Raw genomic sequence first — 22521 nt, 5'->3', positions numbered from 1 at the left:
TACATAAATAATATAGTAATTTGCATCCTTATATTGAGATTAAAGTGATAGTAAAAATACAGATTTAAAAATCTTTTTAAAAACTATAATAAATTTACATAGAGATGATTTAGGAATTCTATGTGAATGGAGGACACAAGTAACCTGTAATACTTACAAAACTCAGTCACTTTTGGTCTAATCCCTCTCATATTAAAACCAGGTAGAGGTTAATGTATTTTGCATTTCACTTATTATAATTGAGCTGATAATAAAGAAAACTTTTTCCAAAAGCCTCAGAAGGCAAATATTTTAATAGTCAATTTGGACATTCTTGTATAATAATTTCCCTCCTTTAAAAATCCCTTTACAAGCACCAAAAGAGTTCCTTTTGTTTTTTTAAGATTTTATTTATTTATTTGAGAGAGAGAATGAGAGAGAGAGAGCAAAGGGTGGGGGGAGCGGGAGAAGGAAAAGGAGAAGCAGAGCCCCCGCCCTAGCAGCCCGATGCAGGGCTCAATCCCAGGACTCCAGGTTCAGGACCCGAGCCGAAGGCAGTTGCCCAACCAACGGAGCCACCCAGGCGCCCAAAAGAGTTCCTTTTAATTAATATCACTTTCATCAGGTCCCCATTTATCAAGGCTGGGTGGGTACACATGCTAAAACTGCTGCCAGATAAGTCTTGTCTTGCAGGAAGCTCTTGAAAGGGATGGGCAGCTGGCCACCAGGGTTTGTCTCATGGTTATTTGGTATTTGACAAAGAATGATGTCAAACTTTCTGAAATTAATCCTGGGCTGCCCAAGATTTAAGTAACAAAATGTCATAATTTTTAAAATAATTTAATAAACAATAATTCCCTTTCTAGAAGATTAGGCTTTTAGAATTTTATATGCACAAAATACATTACAATGCTATAATCAGTATGAGGGAATCTTAATGAATCTCAATAAAAATTTACTATATATGGCATCTCAGTGGGTGTGTGCTATTTACATAGCTAGTTCCTTGGTTGAACGTAGTGTGGGATATGTGTGTGTGATTGCCCATTTGTGGAAATACATTTGCATACATCAATAACATTTATTAAGTAATAATGGACAATTATAAACTGATCAGAAGCAATAATGAAATTGAAATGACTTCTGCTTATATAGAACTTTTACTTTCAAAGATTTTTCACATCAATTAAACTAATTTTTATCTTCACAATAACCTGTGAGATAATTAGGTAATATTGTCATCATAAGATTGTGAATAGGTTATTCTTTCTTATTTAGAAATGTTGCTTTCCCCCTCTAATCCTCATTACACCAAGGGAGATGATTAAACTTTATTATTATAAAGGTTTTTTCTTCCTCTGCATGTGGAATCAATAAAAGGGGTTGAGTAGTCCTTAAAGCTGTAGATACCAGATTCAGGATTAAGACATGTATATATGTGTGTGTATAAAGATCTGTTACATTTTAAGACTATTAGTGTACTTCAGTAAGAACATATAAGAAGGTCTTAGTTGACCCTGTCTCCTTCCCTCCCTTCTGTGTCCTTTTGCAGACACTCTCCATTCCCTCTGGTACAGTCTTTTGGTATTTAAGGATGTTATGGATGACAGGGACTGCCATCCTCTCCTCCCACCCTCCCCCAAAATATCAGACTCCTTAGATAATATGCCACACTCCATATTTTTCACTGATTCTGTTTCTTTATCAAAACTTTTATAGTTCCCTGATTTTACTAGGTATTTTTGTCTTAATCTAATAAACTTAATAATGTTAAGGTACAAATTACTGTGAATTATCTAATACATCAACTCACCTGAGAAAATTGTATCCAACAGAGGAACTAGAAAGGCAACGGTTTCTTACTCAAAGGGATAATTAGAGGAAGTAGAGATTCAGTCAGTCTGGTGGGAAAGCAGAGGTCGGCCTAGTGTTTCTTGTTCGGTCATACTGCTTAGTCAACTGCTTCAACCATCTACTAACAAAGCTATCTGGGTACACGAAGGCTAAGGAGGCAATGAGTTCTGCCTGGATGTACTTACAGGTCACCGTGGATGAGTCCATAGATCTGTGGCATGCTCTGATGATAGATTCCTCTCAAAATAACTATGAGGAGAATTACCACAAAGGCCGGAATTCCCCAACTCAGAAGGAAAAACAGCAGATATCTCCTCTCTGTGTGTTCATCGTTCATCACCAGTACATACCAGAAATTCACAGACTAAGGAAGGAAACAGAACATAAAATGAACAAGTTCTGGTCTAATGGCACAGGACACAAACTCATCTGGCTTGGGCATATAGCGTTACAGACCAACAAAGGGCTTAGCATTTACTTAATAATTGTTTTTGGTTTTTGTTTGTTTTTTAGTTCACATATTCATTCTTTCATACACCCAAGAAATTCAGGATGCCTCAAAAAACTTGAAACACTGAAAAATATTTATTGTGCTTTTTATTTTCCTTAGTTTCCTTTGGTTTATTTTCAGCCATAGTCATCTGTGATTGTTCTGTGCATGTTGAAGAAACATACACTGATATTCAAACCTACTTCCCATGTGAACAGCTTCAGGATGATAATGAAGTGAACAGCCCTTTGTTCCAGACTTTTTGACAACTATTTTTTTTTGAAAGATTTTATTTATTTATTTGACAGAGAGAGACACAGCGAGAGAGGAAACACAAGCAGGGGGAATGGGAGAGGGAGAAGCAGGCTTCCTGCTGAGCAGGGAGCCCTATGTGGGGCTCGATCCCAGGACCCCATGACCTGAACCGAAGGCAGATGCTTAACGACTGAACCACCCAGGCGCCCTTGACAACTTTTTAAAAGTTTTTATTTGTATTTTTTAGAGAGCGAGAGAGAGCACATCAGGGGGAAGGGGCAGAGGGAAAGGGAGAAAGAGAATCTCAAGCCGACTCCCGACTGAGCACGGAGCTCGACGCGGGTTTCAATCTCATTCTGAGATCATGACTTGAGCTGAAATCAAGAGTCGTTCGCTTAACTGGACTGAGCCAGCCGGGCTACCATGACAATTTTTCTTTTCTTTTTTTTTTTAAAGATTTTTTTTTTTCATTTTTATTATTCATGAGAGACAGACAGAGAGAGGCAGAGGGGAGAAGCAGGTTCCCAAGGAGCAGGGAGTCCGATGTGGGACTCGATCCCAGGACCCTGGGATCATGACCTGAGCCGAAGGCAGACACCTAACCATCTGAGCCACCGAGGCGCCCGACAATTTTTCTTAAGGCCTTATCATATGACAGGGGTAGACACTTTTTCAGGCAATGGGTATATAATTGTGAAGATATCCCCATGCCAGTTCCCAGCAGGAGACATATATGAGTAAACAGATAATGACTTCACCAGAGAAAAAAAAATACTGTGAAGGGGTAGGCTTTGTACCTGTGCTCTTTTTTTCATTCATTTACCTGACAATTATTTATTGAGTGCTTACTAAATTTCAGGGACCAGTCCAAGCATGGGGGATATAGAAGTGAAAGAGATAGGGGAGGTATTTGCTTTCCTTTAGTTTCCAAACAAGTGGGAAAGAAATCATTAAGGAAAATATTTATTTTATATTTATAGCATATTTAATATCCATTATTTCTTGTTAAAATAAAAAATATAAAAAGGAGGGGCGCCTGGGTGGCTCAGTCGGTTAAGCGTCTGCCTTCGGCTCAGGTCACGATCCCACGGTCTTGGGATCCAGCCCCGCATTGGGCTCCCCACTCGGAGGGAGTCTGCTTTCCCCTCTCCCTTCGCCCACCACTCTGCCTACTTGTGCCCTCTCTCTCTTTCTCAAATAAATAAATAAAATCTTTAAAAATATATAAAAGGATAGTATATAGAGGGGGATGAGAGGACACATTAGATAAACAGAATTAGAAAACAAAATGTTCTTATTGGCCCCAAATCCTGCACTTAACTCCTACACTAAGCCAAATCTAGAACTTATATATATTGCCTTCTTGTGTTCTTTTTCCATCAGAGCCCTTACATTTAATTATCATTTGGTACAGAAACAACACTGAATGTCATATGTATTTCACACAAAGATACTTCTTCACTAGATAAAACCCCCCTTCTCAGTTTCTTATGGTGGAAAAAGTGTGACTATAGATAAATTACATATATACACATACATACATATATATGTATTCATATATACATCAGAGGGATAATCAGGTAGCAAGCAACAATCCCATAGCTTCAGTTTCCTCATGCATACAATGAGGTTACTATAAAGATTAAATGAGATATCATGTATAAAGTGCTGAGCACTTCTTAGAACTTCACCATTGGGAAAGGTTGCCACCTCCCTTAAATCTCCTAATTGGGAAGTCAGACAGTGTGAAAGACAAAAGATAAATAGTTTAAGACCAAAAGTAAGCTGTGATACAATGGAAGCTCTTTCTATGTGATAAATAAACATGCCTTATGTTCATGGGAAGGCTTTCAGGTGCTGTTTATGGAGGCTTCTAAGTTAAGACTCTATCTGAACCAAATCAGCCTTGAGGGATCAGTATGATTGGGCTAAACCAGGAAAAAATAAAAATGTTTGGTTACTTGGAGATTTTTGTCTCTGAATTTATTTCCTGTCAGCGCTCCATATCTTTATGTACATCTGCATATATCTGTAATTATGAAGCATGTTTTGAGTTGTTGCTTATGTAAATTTGTTCTAACTTCTTTTTCAAATCATTAAATCCAACAGGGTTTTCCCCCTTCTTTCCATAATTAGTACAGGGACATGCACCCAAGTAAGTGGGACGTATCAAGTATCTGACACTGAGGTGATCAAACTGCCTGTTAGAGAATGAAAATTCAGGCAAAGGAAAGATGATGAACCATCTCCAAAATAAAAATGCTAATTATTTATTTTAAATAGATGTTTGTGTGTATCCACATAAGATGGTAACTCAGGAGTGTTGTTGGTGGAAGAATCAGAAAGGAGAGCATGGTAAATGACTTCTAAGTTGATTCATCGTGATAGAGATTGGGATACTTCCAAAATGTCTGCTTTTACGAAAATGGACATTAGTTCCATCAGTTAGAATCCACCCAACCTTTCAGCAATTGTCTAACCTTTACCAGAGGACTCAGATAATACTGAGACAAGTGTAACTGTTAGATTTGTACACGCATAGCTTCTGCTCCAAAGAGCTCAAGGCGCAGTGTTGCTGAACAATTAGGCAAAACAAGTTCCTATAGTCACAAGCTTTTGTTAACTTAAAAAAAAAAAAATCCCTTTTCTTCCCAAAAGAATCCAACCACTGAGGTGTACCCTAAGGACAATATTTCCCATTGTATAGGGTTTTTTTTCTTTTTTTTTTCCTTTCTGCTATAGAATTACTATGTAATTAAATGATGTTTAATTATTTTAGAAATATCATATGGCCCAAACTAAGATTTGTTTTTGACTAGCTAACTTCAAGTTTTACTTGAATTTTAAGATATTTTAATATAGTGTGGTAGGTACTTTTTGGGATATGCCTAGGTCACGAGTTCACCTTCTTAGAACCCTATCTCATCCCACCCCAACATATGCAGAGTGGGTTCATGACCCTGCTCCTCCATCCCATAGCTGATTTGATCTGGGGGAGAAGACGGTCCCAGGCTGGGCTAATCATGAATCACTGAATTCCTTGAAATTCAGTGACAGTCTAAGCTGGTCAGCTGGAGAAAGAGGACATACGCACTTTAGTGGTGGGGGACAGGCAAAAGCACAGTGAGAGGAAGTGTGTTTTTATAGAAGAATAGATAAAAGTTCTGAGGGTTCTTGGGTTCAGTAAGTTATCCTATATGCTTATTATTCCTTTTATGATTTAATGTTTGCTTAATTAGCTCAATTTAGTTTTTCTTTGTTGTTAAAAGAAAAAAGAAATTGAGGTATATATTTGCTATTCAAAAGTCGTGGAATTAAAACCCCCAGTTACTACCATTCTCTAAACAGAGAAAACAGTGGAGCATTGACTACATTCTTTTCCTTGTAATCATGGTTCCTCTTTTGTAATTTAAGAGTATTTAAAGACCATTATGTTTGCGTAATAATTTTATGTTGATAGACACATAGCATATGTGATCTGTGTGCCTTGGTGTCTGGGTGATTATTCAGTGTTGAAACTAATGAATTTTGAAAACTCAATACAAGTTAAAGGGTGTCACTCTCACCCCAAAACATGATTCAAGTGGACTGGGCATGGCTTACTATTCACTGCCCATAAGATGGTTTTCCTGCTAAACACTAGTTAGTGTTTAGCAGGAAACACAGTTCACCAACTGTGAACTGAAATGTTAATAGTTAGGTCTCTATTTACATTTCTATCTCTAAGCTTTAAAAATTTTGTTAGAACCATCTTATGGGCCATCTCAAGACATCATCACTATGTAGTCATGTACATTTTTAGCCAGAATATTATCCCCGGGTTGCGTGGGTGGCTCAGTCAGTTAAGCATCTGACTCTTGATTTCAGCTCAGGTTGTGGCCTCAAGGCTTGTGGGATCCAGCCCTATGGCTGGGCTCTGTGTTGGGCATGGAGTCTGCTTACGGTTCTCTCTGCCCCTCCCCACTCTACCCCTCTCTCCCTCTCTAAAAACAAACAAACAAAAAAACCCAAAAGCCCCCAACCCCCCCAAAAAAGTTATCCCCAGTTTAACCAACTACATTAATCCAACCTCACTATACTTCATACACACAGCATATATATTCCTAGCATTAACGTAATGAAGGCTGAAGGCAAGCCCTAAAAGATTCAAAATATTTTCAGCTTTAGTAACCAAATTAGACACTTCAAAAGAGACAACTATTCAGTTTTGCAGTGTTTTAAAATTTGATGATGTTACCACAGTCACATCTTTAATGTCACTTCTAAACACTGGTCCATTTGAATTATCACCTACTTATTTCTGTCAATGCTCACCAGTGAAGGACGATGTATTTTATTTGCACACTTATCACAATTACCAGCATTTCAAGATTCCGTAAGTGAAAAGAGGCAAGGATCTGTACTCAGAAAACTACAGAACACTCATGAAAGAAATTGAGGAAGACACAAAGAAATGGAAAAATGTTCCATGCTCATGGATTGGAAGAACAAATGTTGTTAAATATCTATGCCACCTAGAGCAATCTATACATTCAATGCAATCCCTATGAAAATACCATCAACTTTTTTCACAGAGCTGGAACAAATAATCCTCAAATTTGTACAGAACCAGAAAAAACCCCAAATAGCCAAAGGAATATTGAAAAAGAAACCAAAAGTTGTCGGCATCACCATGCCAGACTTCAAGCTATATTACAAAACTGTCACCATCAAGACAGTATGGTACTGGCACAAAAACAGACACATGGATCAAGGAAACCAGAACAGAGAACCCAGAAATGGACCCTCAACTCTATGGTCAACTAATCTTCAACAAAATAGGAAAGAATATCCAATGGAAAAAGATAGTCTCTTCAACAAAAGGTGTTGGGAAGATTGGATAGCTACATGCAGAAGAATGAAACTGGACCATTTCCTTACACCATACACAAAAAACAGACTCAAAATGGATGAAAGACCTAAATGTGAGACAGGAATCCATCAAAATCCTAGAGGAGGAATACAAGCAGCAACCTGTTTGATTTTAGCCGCAGCAACTTCTTGGTAGACACATCTTCAAAGGCAAGAGAAACAAGGGCAAAAATGAACTATTGGGACTTCACCAAGATAAAAAGCTTTTGCACAGCAAGAAAACCATCAACAAAACCAAATGACAAACTGACATTTGCAAATGTCTTATCAGATAAAGGGCTAGTATCCAAAAATCTTACAAAGATTCAACTCCCAAAGAACAAAAACTCCCAAAAACTCAACACCCAAAGAACAAATAATCCAATCAAGAAATGGGCAGAAGACATGAACAGACATTTCTCCAAAGAAGACATATAAATGGCCAAAAGACACATGAAAAAGTGCCTCAACATCACTCGGGCATCAGGGAAATCCAAATCAAAACCACAATGAGATACCACCTCACACCAGTCAGAATGGCTAGAATTAACAAGTCAGGAAATGACAGATCTTGTGAGGATGTGGAGAAAGGAGAACCCTCTTACACTGTTGGTGGGAATGCAAGCTGGTGCAGCCACTCTGGAAAACAGTATGGAGGTTCCTCAAAAGTTGAAAATAGAGTTACTCTATGACACAGCAATTGCACTACTGGGTATTTACCCCAAAAATACAAATGCAGTGATCAGAAGGGGCACCTGCACCCCAATGTTTATAGCAGCAATGTCCACAATAGCCAAACTATGGAAAGAGCCCAGATGTTCATCGACAGATGAATAGATAAAGATGTGATACAGGGGCGCCTGGGTGGCTCAGTTGGTTAAGCATCTGCCTTTGGCTCAGGTCATGATCCCAGAGTCTTGGGATTGAGCCCCACATCTGATTCCCTGTTCAGGAGGGAGTCTGCTTCTCCCTCTCCCTCTGCCCCTCCCCACCCCACTGCTCATGCTCTGTCTCTCACTCTCGCTCTCAAATAAATAAATAAAACTTAAAAAAAAAAAGATGTGATGTGTATATATATACATATGGAATATTGCTCAGGTATCAAAAAATGAAATCTTGCTATTTTTGCAATGACATGGATGGAACTAGAGGGTATTATGCTAAGTGAAATAAGTCAATCAGCAAAAGACAATTATATGATCTCACCTCATGTGGAATTTAAGAAACAAAACAGAGGATCATAGGGGAAGAGAGGAAAAAATAAAACAAGACAAAATCAGAGAGGGAGACAAACCATAAGAGACTCTGAATCATAGGAAACAAACTGAGAGCTGCTGGAGGGGAAGAGGGTGGGGGATGGGGAAACTAGGTGATGGACATTAAGGAGGGCACATGATGCAATGAGCACCGCATATTAAATAAGACTGGTGAATCACTGACCTCTACCTCTGAAACTAATAATACACTATATGTTAATTAATTGATTTTAAATTAAAAAAATGAAAAAAGATTACTTAGGTAACTGTAACTTGCGAGAATAACTAAAAGCCCCCCATAACTAAAAGCCTATTTCAACAAATTTATTTATTTATTTATTTTTTACAGATTTATTTATTTATTTGAGAGAGAGAGAGAGAGAAAGTGAGCCTGTGCATGAGTAGGGGGGTGAGGCAGAGGGAGAGAGAGAATCAAGCAGACTCCATGCTCAGCATGGAGCCCAACGTGGGACTTGATCCCAGGACCCAGAGATCACGACATGAGCCAAAACCAAGAGTTGGATGCTTAATCAATGGAGCCACTCCAGAGCCCCCCCATTTTAACAAATTTAAAGAAAACTACTTAATGATATTTGTAAAAATTTCCTGTCATAAATACAATCTATAGAAATACAGGAAAGGAGAACTTGGAGAGGTACACCCACACTCAAAAAGAAACTTTCAGGCAAATAATGAATACTATAAATGATTTAAAAAAACTTGAAAAGACATGGTTATTAGTGACTTGATATAGGTTTTGACATGGTTCTAAATGGATAAGCTGTATGTTTTTGGCCAATATTATTTGGTTCCTCTGGGTTTCAATTTCTTCCTCTAGTAAAGGGGCAGGTTAAACTATAAGTTATTTATTTTTAAAGATTTTATTAATTTATTTGACAGAGAGAGAGACAGCAAGAGAGGGAACACAAGCAGGGGCAAAGGGGGAGGGAGAAGCAGGCTTCCTGCTGAGCAGGGAAGCCCGATGCGGGGCTCGATCCCAGGACTCTGGGATCATGACCTGAGCCGAAGGCAGCCGCTTAACGACTGAGCCACCCAGGCGCTCCTAAACTATAAGTTATTAACAATTTCCTGACTTATAGTTTGTTGACTGAATCATTATATACAATTTATTTGAGGAATTATACAATTCCTCAAATAAAAACACTAATGATATGGATGCACAGACTATGAATTTTAGAAGTAATACCGACCTGACAGATCATCTGACCACATAAGCCCTCTCATTTAGAGATGAGGAAACAGATACAATCAGAGACAAGCATAGTTTTTTCATATTTTGCTTGGCTATAGAACTCAGAACACAAGTCCAAAGCTCCTGTGAAGACTGATTAAGATTTATTTCCATAGAGACTCACACAAATATTGAGAATATTATTCACATGAGTTATTTCTTCCCCGCTCTCATTTCCCCCCCCAACACACACTTTATATGTCAGTGGAGATGCATTTTTTTTTTATAAAAGTATGGAGATCACCATTTCTCTTTTCCTCTCCATTTTTTGCTAGCACTAAATGAGAATTTATAAAGGTTTATCAGAATATAAATCACTCAAACATGACTGTGGCCTGTGGTAGATTAATTTTTGTAAACCTCGTATTACCCAGTAAAATGTTTTGCATATCATATTTATTAAGAAATAACAAACAAATGAAGATTTATACAATTTGAGTTAATAATTTTTGTTGAATGTAACAACAATTTCATAATTTGGTTTAGTTACTCAGTTTACTCAGTTATATACTATCTTTCCAGAAAAGATTTTTGGGAGACTCAGCCATTTTGATTGAACTCCTAGTGAAGAAGGTCAAAGTTAATTGGTGCAAATTTAATTTATTTTTATTTTTTAAAAGATTTTATTTATTTATTTGCCAGAGATAGAGTGAGAGCGAGAGCAAGAGAGAGAGAGAGCGTGCACAAGCAGTGGGAGCGGCAGGTAGAGGGAGAAGCAGGCTCCCTGCTGAGCAAGGAGCCCAATGCTGGACTGGATACCAGGACCCTGGGATCATGACCTGAGATGAAGGCAGATGCTTACCTGACTGAGCCACCCAGGTGTCCCATTTGGTGCAAATTTTAAAATGTTAAATGGAATAGTTTATGAGAGGAAGAATGGAACCAATATTTTACTAATTTGGTAGTAAATGTAGACCCCATATTAAACTCTATCTCATTTAATCAAGACAACTGTTTTCTTAACTTTCATCATAGTTTTTTTTTTCCTTACACACAAGAGGAAGCTGAGGATGGAAGTATATTTCCCAAAACTAGTAACTGAAGCTGTTAGAATTTAAACCGATTCTGATTAAGATGAAATCCAACCAAAATGCCCATATACGAGCTAGGTCAAATATAGATAGTAATAAACTAAAAGAATGTGTGTTTGTATACATGTTTACTTACATTCTTTTTTTTAAAATTTTATTTATTTCAGAGAGAGTGTGCACGAGCACGAGTGGGGGGAGGGGCAGAGGGAGAAGCAGACTCCCCCACTGAGCCGGATCCCAGAGGGACCCTGGGATCCTGACCTGAGCTGAAGGCAAATGCTTAACCAACTGAGTCACCCAGATGCCCCTGCTTACATTCTTACATAGACATGTCTATTTATTTTACAAAACATTTTCAGTGACTACTGCTACTATTTTTCCAATGTCCACATGGGAAAAAATGAAGACTTACCTTGTTAATTAATTATCATAGGTCATAATTATGCTTTCATATGCTCCATAAACACAAATTCATTAGTTTACTCATATCATAATATAATGTATATTAGTATATTTAGAAAATATAAGGATGAAATGCTTTTTTTTTAAGTTAAAACAAGCTGCTTGGACCCCATAATTTTTATGCTGTATGGGTAAGATTGGTATCTAGCCTGTTATTTAATATTTGGTTATTAATCGTGTCACCCAAAACCTTGGATTGATTTATAGTATTAAGTTAGTCAGAGATCATGGATGCTATTAATCCTGTCATTATCATACATTCTTAGTCATTTATTTCAGAGAAGAGAATAAGAAATGTTACCATGTCCTTGCTCTAGTTATGCTCTCTGTCTTAGCAATTTTTGCATGAAATAAATTGCAAGGCCTTTTGAGGATTGGAGAATTCTGTATTTCCTGGATATGTCATTTTTTTTCTTGGTAATTACCAGTCTGTTGTCCTTAATACCTTTGATGTCTCGCCCTGCACTCCCCCCAACCCCAGCTGCCCCAATTGAATCAGTGACAAGAAAAACATGGCTAGTTTTAGCATTTCCCTTCTTGTTGCTATGCCTGGCACTAAGGAGCCTTTCTGCCATGGAATCAAATGTATATTTGCCTCTTCATAACCTGATCTCAGAGAAAAATTAAGGCACAAGATATAAATGGTCAAGTATAATTGTAGAATGATTTCTAACTTTATTCCACCATTTAAAAAATATGTTCGTCAAGTAAGCTATAGTTTCAAAATAAAACATTATACTGTTTCCCTAAGCATGAAATCAACAAACTGCTGGAGCAATCTAAGGTTGGATATCGTTCGTAATTGAAGCAGACTGCTATACGATTTAGTGACAGGAAATGATTATAAAACTGGGCCAAATGAATATACAGAAAATTAAGTTTCTAATTACCTATATAATATACTGATACCTCAAATAATTTACTTGTGATTTATCCCTTCATAGGTTAACTCATGGTCTCGCAGTCCATCTCATAGTGTATTTCATGTAAATGTTAATAGTAAAGGCATAAATTCTAGGAATTTATTCTAAGACTACTCCATAAGTAAATAAACATTCAGAATGCAAGGATGTTCAAGGAAACATGTTTATAATAGCAAAAATAACTGGAAGTAACTAGCATTTCATTAATAAGAGAATAGAAAAATAAACTATTGAATAACCATATTATGGAATGGAAAAAAGTATATCTGTACTTGGTAAATGTATATATATACAAAAACTTATATGCACTATATATAAATAAATATGTATATATATACACACACACTATACACACACACAAGAACATATACATATGTGCTTTTTATATATTTATAAACATTTGTATATTTGTGGAATATTTCTGGAAAGATACACTGAAAACCATTAACAGTGTTTACCTTTGGGAGTAGGGTGAGGGTAAAGCAGAGAGTGGAGAGTGTGTGAAATAGGGAGAAACAGATGTATTTTTCATTTTATATTACTCTTCAGTGTTTGATTATGTTTTGTACCATTAGCACATGCTATTTCTAAGATGAAAGCAAAGCAAAACAGAAAAAGGAAATGAAAATAGAACATAAAAAACTAGGAAAATAGAGTAAACATATTATAAGAGTTTCAATTCTCACTGTCAATCTTTCTCAAAGTAGAGAGACCTGCTGTTTTAAGGAAGTGGGAAATTATTTCAGTAATTTCACAGAATGATTTTACATGATGAACAAACAGAAGGATAAGTCAAGTTCCATGGCCTCAAAGGGAATTTGTGAGCTGTTTGCTTAAAAAAATAAGCAAAATAATTTGTTACTATATTCCCATCATTGGTGGTGTAACTTCCCTGTCAGAAAAAAGGGGAGGCCTCAGGGTGCCTGGGTGGCTCAGTCATTAAGCCTCTGCCTTCGGCTCAGGTGGGGGTCCTGGGGTCCTGGGATCGAGCCCCGCATTGAGCTCCCTGCTCAGTGAGGAGTCTGCTTCTCCCTCTCACACTCACCTTGCTTGTGTTCCCTTTCTGTCAAATAAAAAAAATAAAATCTTTTAAAAAATAAAAGAAAAAGGGGGAGGCCAAAAGAAACAGAGTGAAGGCCACCAGCTATAGATCTTGCGATGAGCCACGCATGGACTTTAGTAAGAGGTTAGAGGTTATTTAAATAGCTTGCTGAAGCTTTATAGCTAGTTGGTATCTGCCTCACTCTAAGTCTCTCCCACTATGATCAAGTAAATTCTCTTTTGGAAAAAAAAAGAGTTTTGGAAAAGCAGAGTTTTCAACATGTTTCAAAATCTATGAAATATTGGCCACACATATTTGTTTAGCCAGTAACATTGGGTAAATCTGTATGGAGTGCACGGTCTGTGCCAGGTACAATTCCAAGCTCTTTTCATGTCCAAATTCATTTTGTCCTCTCCCACAGTCCTCAAAGACAGGTACTGTTATTAAAAATCTGATTATTCAGATAAAAATCTAGGCTCAGAAAACTTATCAAACCAGTTTACCAATAGAATCTTTCTTTAGCTACTCTAAAGTATAATCCAATTTTACTCTAATGTATTAAAAGTATATGACAGAGAAGTAAAAGTTCAAGATAAAGTCATTGAAATGAATTTTTTTCTAAGATTGAAGATATGATGCAGATCAAAATAAACAGGAATTCTGATAGGCTAAACCCAATGATTAAAAAGTTAATGGTTAACTTTTTGTCATAAGCTATGCACACACATACATTTATCAAATTCTCTCCTATACTGTTAAAAATATGAAGTAGAGGGGCACCTGAGTGGCTCAGTCGGTTGAGCATCTGCCTTTGGCTCAGGTCATGATCCCAGGGTCCTGGATTGAGCCCCACATCGGGGGGGGGGGTCCCTGCGCAGCGGGGGAGTCCGCTTCTTCTTCTCCCTCTGCCCCTCCCTCCCAGCCAATGATCTCTCTCACCTCTGTCAAATAAATAAAATCTTTAAAAAAATATGAAGTAGGATTACTAAAATGTTAATTTTTTTTCAAAAATTTTTAACCCTAATTGACTAGCAGATTAGATTAACAGGAGACTGATCTTTTACACAAGTTTTAAAAATGGATTCTAGTTTTTTTAAAAAAAGATTTAGTAGATAGTATTTTACAAATAGGAAAACACAGGTTGGTAAAGGGACAACCTCTTCCCACAAAAATAACTCATTAGAAGTAACCTATCTAGAATCAAAAGTTATTGAATTTTTCCCTTGTGGTCACACCACAAACCATGAAAAATGTGTGGTGTACCATCTGAAATACATTAAACTTCACTGGTACTTTAAATAGTTTTCCTAACCATCAGCCATAAAGAAATCTAATTAGCTTACTAAATGTTCATCAGCCACAATTTTATTTACTTAAGACTGGAAAAAGAGATATAGAAAACACCAGTATCTATTAAGTTGGGTGAAATCTTATATGCGATCCCATCTAATGCTCCCCCAAAGCAGGAAAACATTTTGAAAGTTGGGTCATTTCCCCGTTTGAACACACTTCACCGACTGGATGCTTTCTGCTTGAAGGAACAGCCTCTTCAAATTTGACAGTTTTACTGGCTATCAAAGTTCTTAACTGAATCAAAATTTGCTTCTCTAATTTTTTGACCCATTTGTTCCATCCTTCCAAATGGACCTGCAGTCCATTCTTTCTCTCCTGTAGCAACCCTTCCAGTGTTTATAGATAGCCATCACATCACTCTCAATTCTTTGCAGGTTAGCTATCTCCAGCTGACTCAAAGTTTCTTACAAGACTATTTCCAACTTCTCATTGGCTGGTTAATGCTCTTGGTGAAACATGATTCATGAACGTGGTTACAGGGTCCCAAGCTTGTCTTGAACATTTGTAGATTACAATGTAACCACAATGCCCTCACCTGCCTCTATGCTGTTACTAATGTAACCTAGGTCTCTGTTGTTTTTTTAGTGTTTTAAGCAATCTGGTCACACATCTGATTGCTACTAAGTTTGTGTTAAATTAAATATTTCAAGTTCTTTACCTTAACCCCCATCCAATTATGTCTCTCTCACTCTAGTTTTCAATCTGTCACAGCACTTTCTCTATATGATTCTAACCCAGGCAGCTTGCTGTTTTAGCTGTCTTTTCAGCTCCGTATCATCTGCATACCTGATAAGACAGTTTCCTGTGTCTTCATCCAAGTCATTCATCAAAAACTGAGTAGGTCAGGGGACATGGACAAAGACCTTCTGCACAACACTGGGGGACCTCAGTCCAAGCAGACAAATAACAACATACACATGATGCACATAGAAAGTTCAGCTTTGATAAACTCTAAAAAAATTTTGCAATCAGAGAATCTAGCAAGTATTATTTTAATTTCAGCAAATATTAAGTTTTATGTTATATGCTTTAGATTTAGCTTTACTTTTTTATTTTGGGGGGATTTTGAGAACACCATAAACTTTCCATAATTAGAGCTGCTTAAGACCTATGGAATAATAATTCTATAAGGAAGGAATTATTACCTTCACATGCAGATTTAGAAACAAAACTTGGGAAGAGTCAATAACTTGATTAAGGTTACAAAAATAGTGGCAAAACCAGAATTCAAACCCAGATTCAGGGCTCTAATTATTGCAACTAGTTCTATTAACTAAATAATTCAGTTCAGTTCTCCCTACAGCTATAGTATTGTACCTGGGAAAATATCCCTTCCATGAGTCTGTATGGTATTCTTACATGCTTTCATTCCTGCAGTACAGTGGAAACCCCACATCCTTTTATTCAACAAGAAAAAAGAATATGCAAATGACTGAATGCATCTGTTTACATAAAATAGTTCACAAGCATATTAAAAAATACATATGAAACTATTTCTATCATACGAAAGATATAACAATACTATTATGCAGAAAGCATTACCAAAGGCAACATTTCATTTATTTTTTTTAAAGATTTTATTTATTTATTTGAGAGAGAGAGAATGAGAGATAGAGAGCACGAGAGGGAAGAGGGTCAGAGGGAGAAGCAGACTCCCTGCTGAGCAGGGAGCCTGATGTGGGACTCGATCCCGCGACTCCAGGATCATGACCTGAGCTGAAGGCAGTCGCCTAACCAACTGAGCCACCCAGGCACCCGGCAACATTTCATTTAGTTGAGCCATTTAATTGATGACATTAATACTACTGGATTGGATCCAACTTTCATATCTGCCTCTTTATCAAGTAAATCAGCATAAGATAATAAAGGGAATTTGGGATTTTAGTCAGAAAAGGAAGAGTTCAAGTCTCTCCCCAACATTTACTAGTTCCTCAGAAGAGTATACTAGGACTCTTTGGGTCTCACCCCCATACTTTCTCCCAAAGTGATCTCTTCCAAAGCAAAGGATTCATTTTCCAACTGTAAGTCAACAATTTTCTAAAGTATTTATATAGCATGGGCCTCTGTTCTGAGATTTAGTCCTGTGTCTCCTCCTCTCAAAAGTCCCCATTGGAGGTCTCACACTGGAGGAACTTCACGCTCCATATATCCTAAAATTCGCATCAGCCTTCCTGCAATTTCAGGGGTAAGTTCAAGGTACACCATCCATCCAGCCACTCACACCAGAAACTTGGGAAACATCTTTGGTTCCACCTTCTGCATTCTTCTTAACCAATCTCTACATTCTATTGTGGAAAGGAAAGGAAAAAAGGAAAGGAAAGGAAAGGAAAGGAAAGGAAAAAAGGAAAGGAAAAGGAAAGGAAAAAGGAAAGGAAAAAGGAAAGGAAAAAAGGAAAGAAAAAAAGGAAAGGAAAAAGGAAAGGAAAAAAGGAAAGGAAAAAGGAAAAGGAAAAAGGAAAGGAAAAAAAGGAAAGGAAAGGAAAGGAAGGAAAGGAAAGGAAAGGAGGAAAAAAAAGGAAAGGAAGAAAGGAAAGGAAAGGAAAAAGGAAAGGAAAGGAAAGGAAAAAGGAAAGGAAAGGAAAGGAAAGGAAAAGGAAAGGAAAGGAAAGGAAGGAAAGGAAAAGGAAAGGAAAGGAAAGGAAAGGAAAAGGAAAGGAAAAAGGAAAGGAGAAAGGAAAGGAAAGGAAAGGAGAAAGGAAAAAAGGAAGGAAAGGAAAGGAAAGGAAAGAAAGGAAGGAAAAGGAAAGGAAAGGAAAAAGGAAAGGAAAGGAAAGGAAAGGAAAAAAAAAAAAGGAAAGGAAAGGAAAGGAAAGGAAAAAAAAGGAAAGAAAGGAAAAGGAAAGGAAAAAGGAAAGGAAAAAGGAAAAGGAAAGGAAAGGAAAGGAAAGGAAAGAAAGGAAAGGAAAGGAAAGGAAAAAAAAAAAAGGAAAGGAAGGAAAGGAAAGAAAGAAAGGAAAAGGAAAGGAAAGGAAAGGAAAAAGAAAGAAAAGAAAAGAAAAAGAAAAAAGAAAGGAAAGATAAAGAAAAGGAAAAGAAAAAGAAAAGAAGAAAGAAAGAAAGAAAGAAAGAAAGAAGAAAGAAAAAGAAAGAAAGAAAAGAAGAAAGAAAAGAAAGAAAAAGAAAGAAAGAAAGAAGAAAAAGAAGAAGAAAAGAAGGAAGGAAGGAAGGAAGGAAGGAAGGAAAGGAAGAGGAAAAGGAAGAGGAAAAGGAAAAGAAAAGAAAAGAAAGAAAAAGAAATCTCAGAAGCTGTCCTATTCCCCTGGCTGCTTCTGCCACTCCCAGGTTCACACTGCCTGTTCTCTCACCTGGATACAGCTAACGTACTTGATTAGCGCCCATGTCAACTCTTCTGTCACCAATTCACTACAAACAGGGAGATATTTCTAAAATACAAATGTTACCACGTCACTTGTTTATTTTTTATTTATTTTTTATTTTTTTAAAGATTTTATTTATTTTATTTGACAGAGAGAGACACAGCGAGAGAGGGAACACAAGCAGGGGAGTGGGAGAGGGAGAAAGCTTTCCGTGGAGCAGGGAGCCCAATATGGAGCTCGATCCCAGGACCCTGGGATCATGACCTGAGCCGAAGGCAGATGCGTAACAACTGAGCCACTCAGGCGCCCCCCATGTCACTTGTTTAATCTATGATCTCCCCTAGAAAAAAGTTCAAATTTCTACTGTGCTTTATAGGTTCCACATCACAAGCTTCATCTCTCCCCACTCCCTAATTTCTACCACTATTATGTTTCTTCTCATTCCCCAAAATTCACTATACTTTCTAATGTTATACAGCTTATAAAAGTTTTCTTTCTGGGGCCGCCTGGGTGGCTCAGTTGGTTGGGTGTCTGCCTTCGGCTTGGGTCACAATCCCAGTGCCCTGGGATCCAAGCCCCGCATCAGGCTCCCTGCTCAGCGGGAAGCCCGCTTCTGCCTCTCCCTCTGCCTGTCGCTCTGCCTACTTGTGCTCTCTTTCTCTCTGTCAAAATAAATAAATAAAATCTTTTTTTATTTTTTTTTATTTTTTTTATTTTTTTATTTTTTTAAAGATTTTATTTATATATTTGAGAGAAAAGAATGAGAGAGAGAGAGAGAGAGCGCATGAGAGGGGGGAAGGTCAGAGGGAGAAGCAGACTCCCCGCTGAGCAGGGAGCCCGATGTGGGACTCGATCCCGGGACTCCGGGATCATGACCTGAGCCGAAGGCAGTCGCTGAACCAACTGAGCCACCCAGGCGCCCAAAATCTTTTTTTAAAAAAAGTTTTCTTTCCATTGATCTCCCGGGAATGTGGTAATGGATATATGGAATTATTTCCATTTCAGTATAAAGAATAGCAGATAGGAAGAACACTCCGTGCAGATTCATTGGAAGGTATAAGGGAGTGGGAGGAGGAAATGAGGTACCAACCTGGATGAGCATCCAGCTGAACTGGCAAAGATACAGATAATGTGTGATGATAGCCACAGCCGAACAGCTCTCATCTGTGAGTTGGGGACTTGCATATGCAGACACCAGAAACACAATCTGTAAGAAACAATACCTGTATTTTTAAATCATGCTAAAATTAATCAAGAATATTAAGAAAACAAACTGTTTTCCTCATCAGAATCTAGGATTCAATGACTCAAAGAGACAATAAGTTGATTTGTTGCTCAAACTGAGATGACAGTCATTCTAAAAATGCCAAAACAGATTTTTATGTTTATTCCATTTATTTATTTGAATATAGTGACACACAGCTTTGCGCAGTGGCAGTATCATAGCCAATGAGGTTTATCCAAGGCATGATTATCGCTAATTGAATATAGTTGACACAATGTTACATTAGTTTCAGGTGTACAACTTAGTGATTTGACAAGTTTATGCATTATGCTGTGCTCACCACAAGTGTCGCTCCCATCTGTCCTGTTACATCACTACTACAATAGCATCAACTATTTTCCTTATGCTGTGTCTTTTCTTGGGTTTTACATTTCTAAGATACAATGAATTATATGAAATTATGCTACATATTGCTCTGGCGTGTCAAGAAAGAAGTTATTTTCAAAGTAAACCCTGCTCTTATCGTGAATGGACAAGAATCCATGAAATACATTTATTTTGACTAAGTAGTAAAAAGAAAATAGACATTCATTTAAGTCAAAGCTAGTAAGAGGGAAAAGAAAGAAAAGCAAAAACTGATTTTACCATCATCTGCATCTTTTTGTTGTGAAGTAACAAAAGACTTCAATTTAAAATTTCAAATCTTAGGATAACCTTACTCCTTGGATTTTTTTCTTTTTTCAACTGTCCCCAAGACTTTGGTCAAGAGAACGCTTCACAATGAGGCCTTTCTTGACCACACTGTTTAAAATTATACCTTCCTTTCTTCTCTCCTTCCCACACACATGATACCCCTACCCTTATCTCTTTATTTTTAATTTTTTTAACACTTATCACCTTCTAACATGCTCTGTAATTTGTTTATTTACTATGTTCTTGGTTATTGTTCATGTCATCTACTAGAATGTCATCCTTATGAAGGTAGGATCATTGAATGCTTTAGTCACTGATGTATCCCAATCACACAGGCCCAGTGTCCTGGCACATAGTAGATATTCAATAAATACTTGTTGAATAAATAAACTGAAGTGAAACACTCTTGTGGGTTCTATTTTGTATTTTCTACAATATATGATTACTGTGTTAAATTTTGTAATGACAAGTACGGATGGCAAAGGGAAAATTTGGAGCAATGATAGTATGCCATAACTTCTCAAGGAATAACCTCCCTTTTTAGGACAGTGACCAAGTCTTTTGATTTTATATTTTAATAAGCTACCACTCTGTCTGGAATATACAAATGTTCAATAAATGATTGTTTAAAGAAAGAATGATTGATTCTAAAAAGGACGGTGTTTACAAGGAGAAAACTAACTGACTTATGCCTCAAAACCCAACTTCTAAGAAGGAAATATAAATACCTTTAAGTCCTGTTTGAATTTTAAGAAGAGTAATGTGCTCAAAAACATATTAAAACAATGGGACCAAGTACTGTTTTTTATTTTCAAATGAAATATATGACTCCCAATCCTTTTTGTTCTAAAGGGTTGTGTCCATTAAATCTTAAAAATTTCTACCCAGTGGTGGTCCTAGGGTAGCATCACTTGGGTGAATTTGTCAGGATCTGGAGTGAGGCCTTACATGCTCTCAATATCTCCACTTTGCAAGGCAAGACTCACTGTAACCAGCCTAGTCAATTAAAGAAGAACTGAAATGCTAATTAATAAATTTACAATAATATGTAAATCTCATGCCATGCTGAAGTGACTCTTCCCCTCTTGGAATTATTAAGTACTTCCTGTACCAAGTATAGAAGAAGAAAAAAAACATTTTTCTTTTCTTTTCTTTTTTTTTTTTTAAGCTATAGACACAACTCTGTCAGAAAAGAAGGAAGGAAGGAAGGAAGGAAGGAAGGAAAGAAGGGAGGGGAGGGAGTGGAAGGGAGGGGGAGGGAGGGAGGGAGGGAGGGAGGGGAGGGAGGAAGGGAGGAAGGGAGGAAGGGAGGAAGGGAGGAAGGGAGGAAGGGAGAATTTTAACCTTTTATATTCTTTCTTTTTACAAAGTGGCATCTATTTCCATAAAGATTTTATAAGCATACCTAAAATAAATTTGAGCCTCTCTAATTCATATTTTATAATATGGATTTTGTTGAAGTTTATTTGATAGTTTTGTTCTAATCAACCTGAACAGTTTGCTATGTGAAACAATGGTGTAATCCAAATTGTAATTGAATATGCTTAGTTTTAAGCATTCTATGAGACTATTTATAAATGGTATGCTAATTTGAATAATTCTTTTCTCTTAAAAATTTCTTTTCTTTGAAACAAATTAGTACAGGTTATTGTTTTAAACTGCATTTACTTTCAGAATACAGTTTTTTTTTTAGATTTATTTATTTGATGAGAGAGAGAGAGAGAGAGAGAGCAAGGACAAGCAGGGGGAGTGGCAGGCAGAGGCAGAGGGAGAAGCAGGCTTCCCACTGAGCAGGGAGCCCGATGTGGGACTCCATCCCAGGACCCCGGGATCATGACCTGAGCCAAAGGCAGTCACCTAACCAACTGAGCCACCCAGGCGCCCCACAGAATACAGCTTTAACACCCAAAATTCTCTTCTTAAGATATGACTTCTTCATATTTTATTATGTTTTAATCTTTTCTAAGTCATAAAAATAGCAGTTACAAATCTACTTTTGTAAATTATGAACATTCTTCCAGAATGATCTTTAAATTACGAGAAATACTTCCATCTGTATGGGAGGAGATTAGTCAGCAAGAGAAGGCTGACCTGTCACAATGCACATTGCTACAACAGGGATGGGCTAAGAATACTTCGGAGAACCAGCTATTACATGTAACCAGGCCTATCTAAAATTAAATTAAATTGAGTTAAAATACAAATTAAATGGTAAAGTAAAATAAAATGCCACCTCCTAGCATATTTAGCACACATATTTTTAAGGCACATAACGTAAGAAGAAATGAACTTTTACCATTGTTCTTTGACTCAAACACACAGAGATGACCAGGAAAAAGATTATTTTCACAGTCAGTTCTCTGGATGCATCAAACACCAAAACAGAAAAAAAATTTTTTATCAAAGGTTCTCAGTCACTCATGTATTGCTTCATTCAGTACGTAGGTGAGTACCTACTATTTCCAAAGCCTTATGCTATCTATGTGAGATGGACAATGT

The 22521-nt window shown here is 37.2% G+C and overlaps 1 protein-coding gene and 1 pseudogene across 2 annotated transcripts in view; one reads left to right on the top strand and one right to left on the bottom strand.

The window, feature by feature from the left end:
• The window catches only part of ADGRV1 (adhesion G protein-coupled receptor V1), a 536135-nt gene that overhangs the window by 171237 nt on the left and 342377 nt on the right, over positions 1-22521 (bottom strand). For both annotated transcript variants that reach the window (XM_027605560.2, XM_027605561.2), the window contains 2 exons: positions 19195-19311; positions 2019-2197 (listed from right to left, as the gene is read on the bottom strand). In XM_027605560.2, coding sequence (XP_027461361.1) covers positions 2019-2197; positions 19195-19311 — 296 coding nt within the window. The remainder of the gene's footprint in view (positions 1-2018; positions 2198-19194; positions 19312-22521) is intronic.
• Positions 19525-19656, top strand: LOC113929978 (annotated as a pseudogene).

The sequence above is a fragment of the Zalophus californianus genome, chromosome 5 (genome assembly GCF_009762305.2).
Source record: "Zalophus californianus isolate mZalCal1 chromosome 5, mZalCal1.pri.v2, whole genome shotgun sequence".
Taxonomy (NCBI): Eukaryota; Metazoa; Chordata; class Mammalia; order Carnivora; family Otariidae; genus Zalophus; species Zalophus californianus.
Note: the sequence above shows the minus strand (reverse complement) of the source record. Positions and strands in the feature narration are given on the sequence as shown.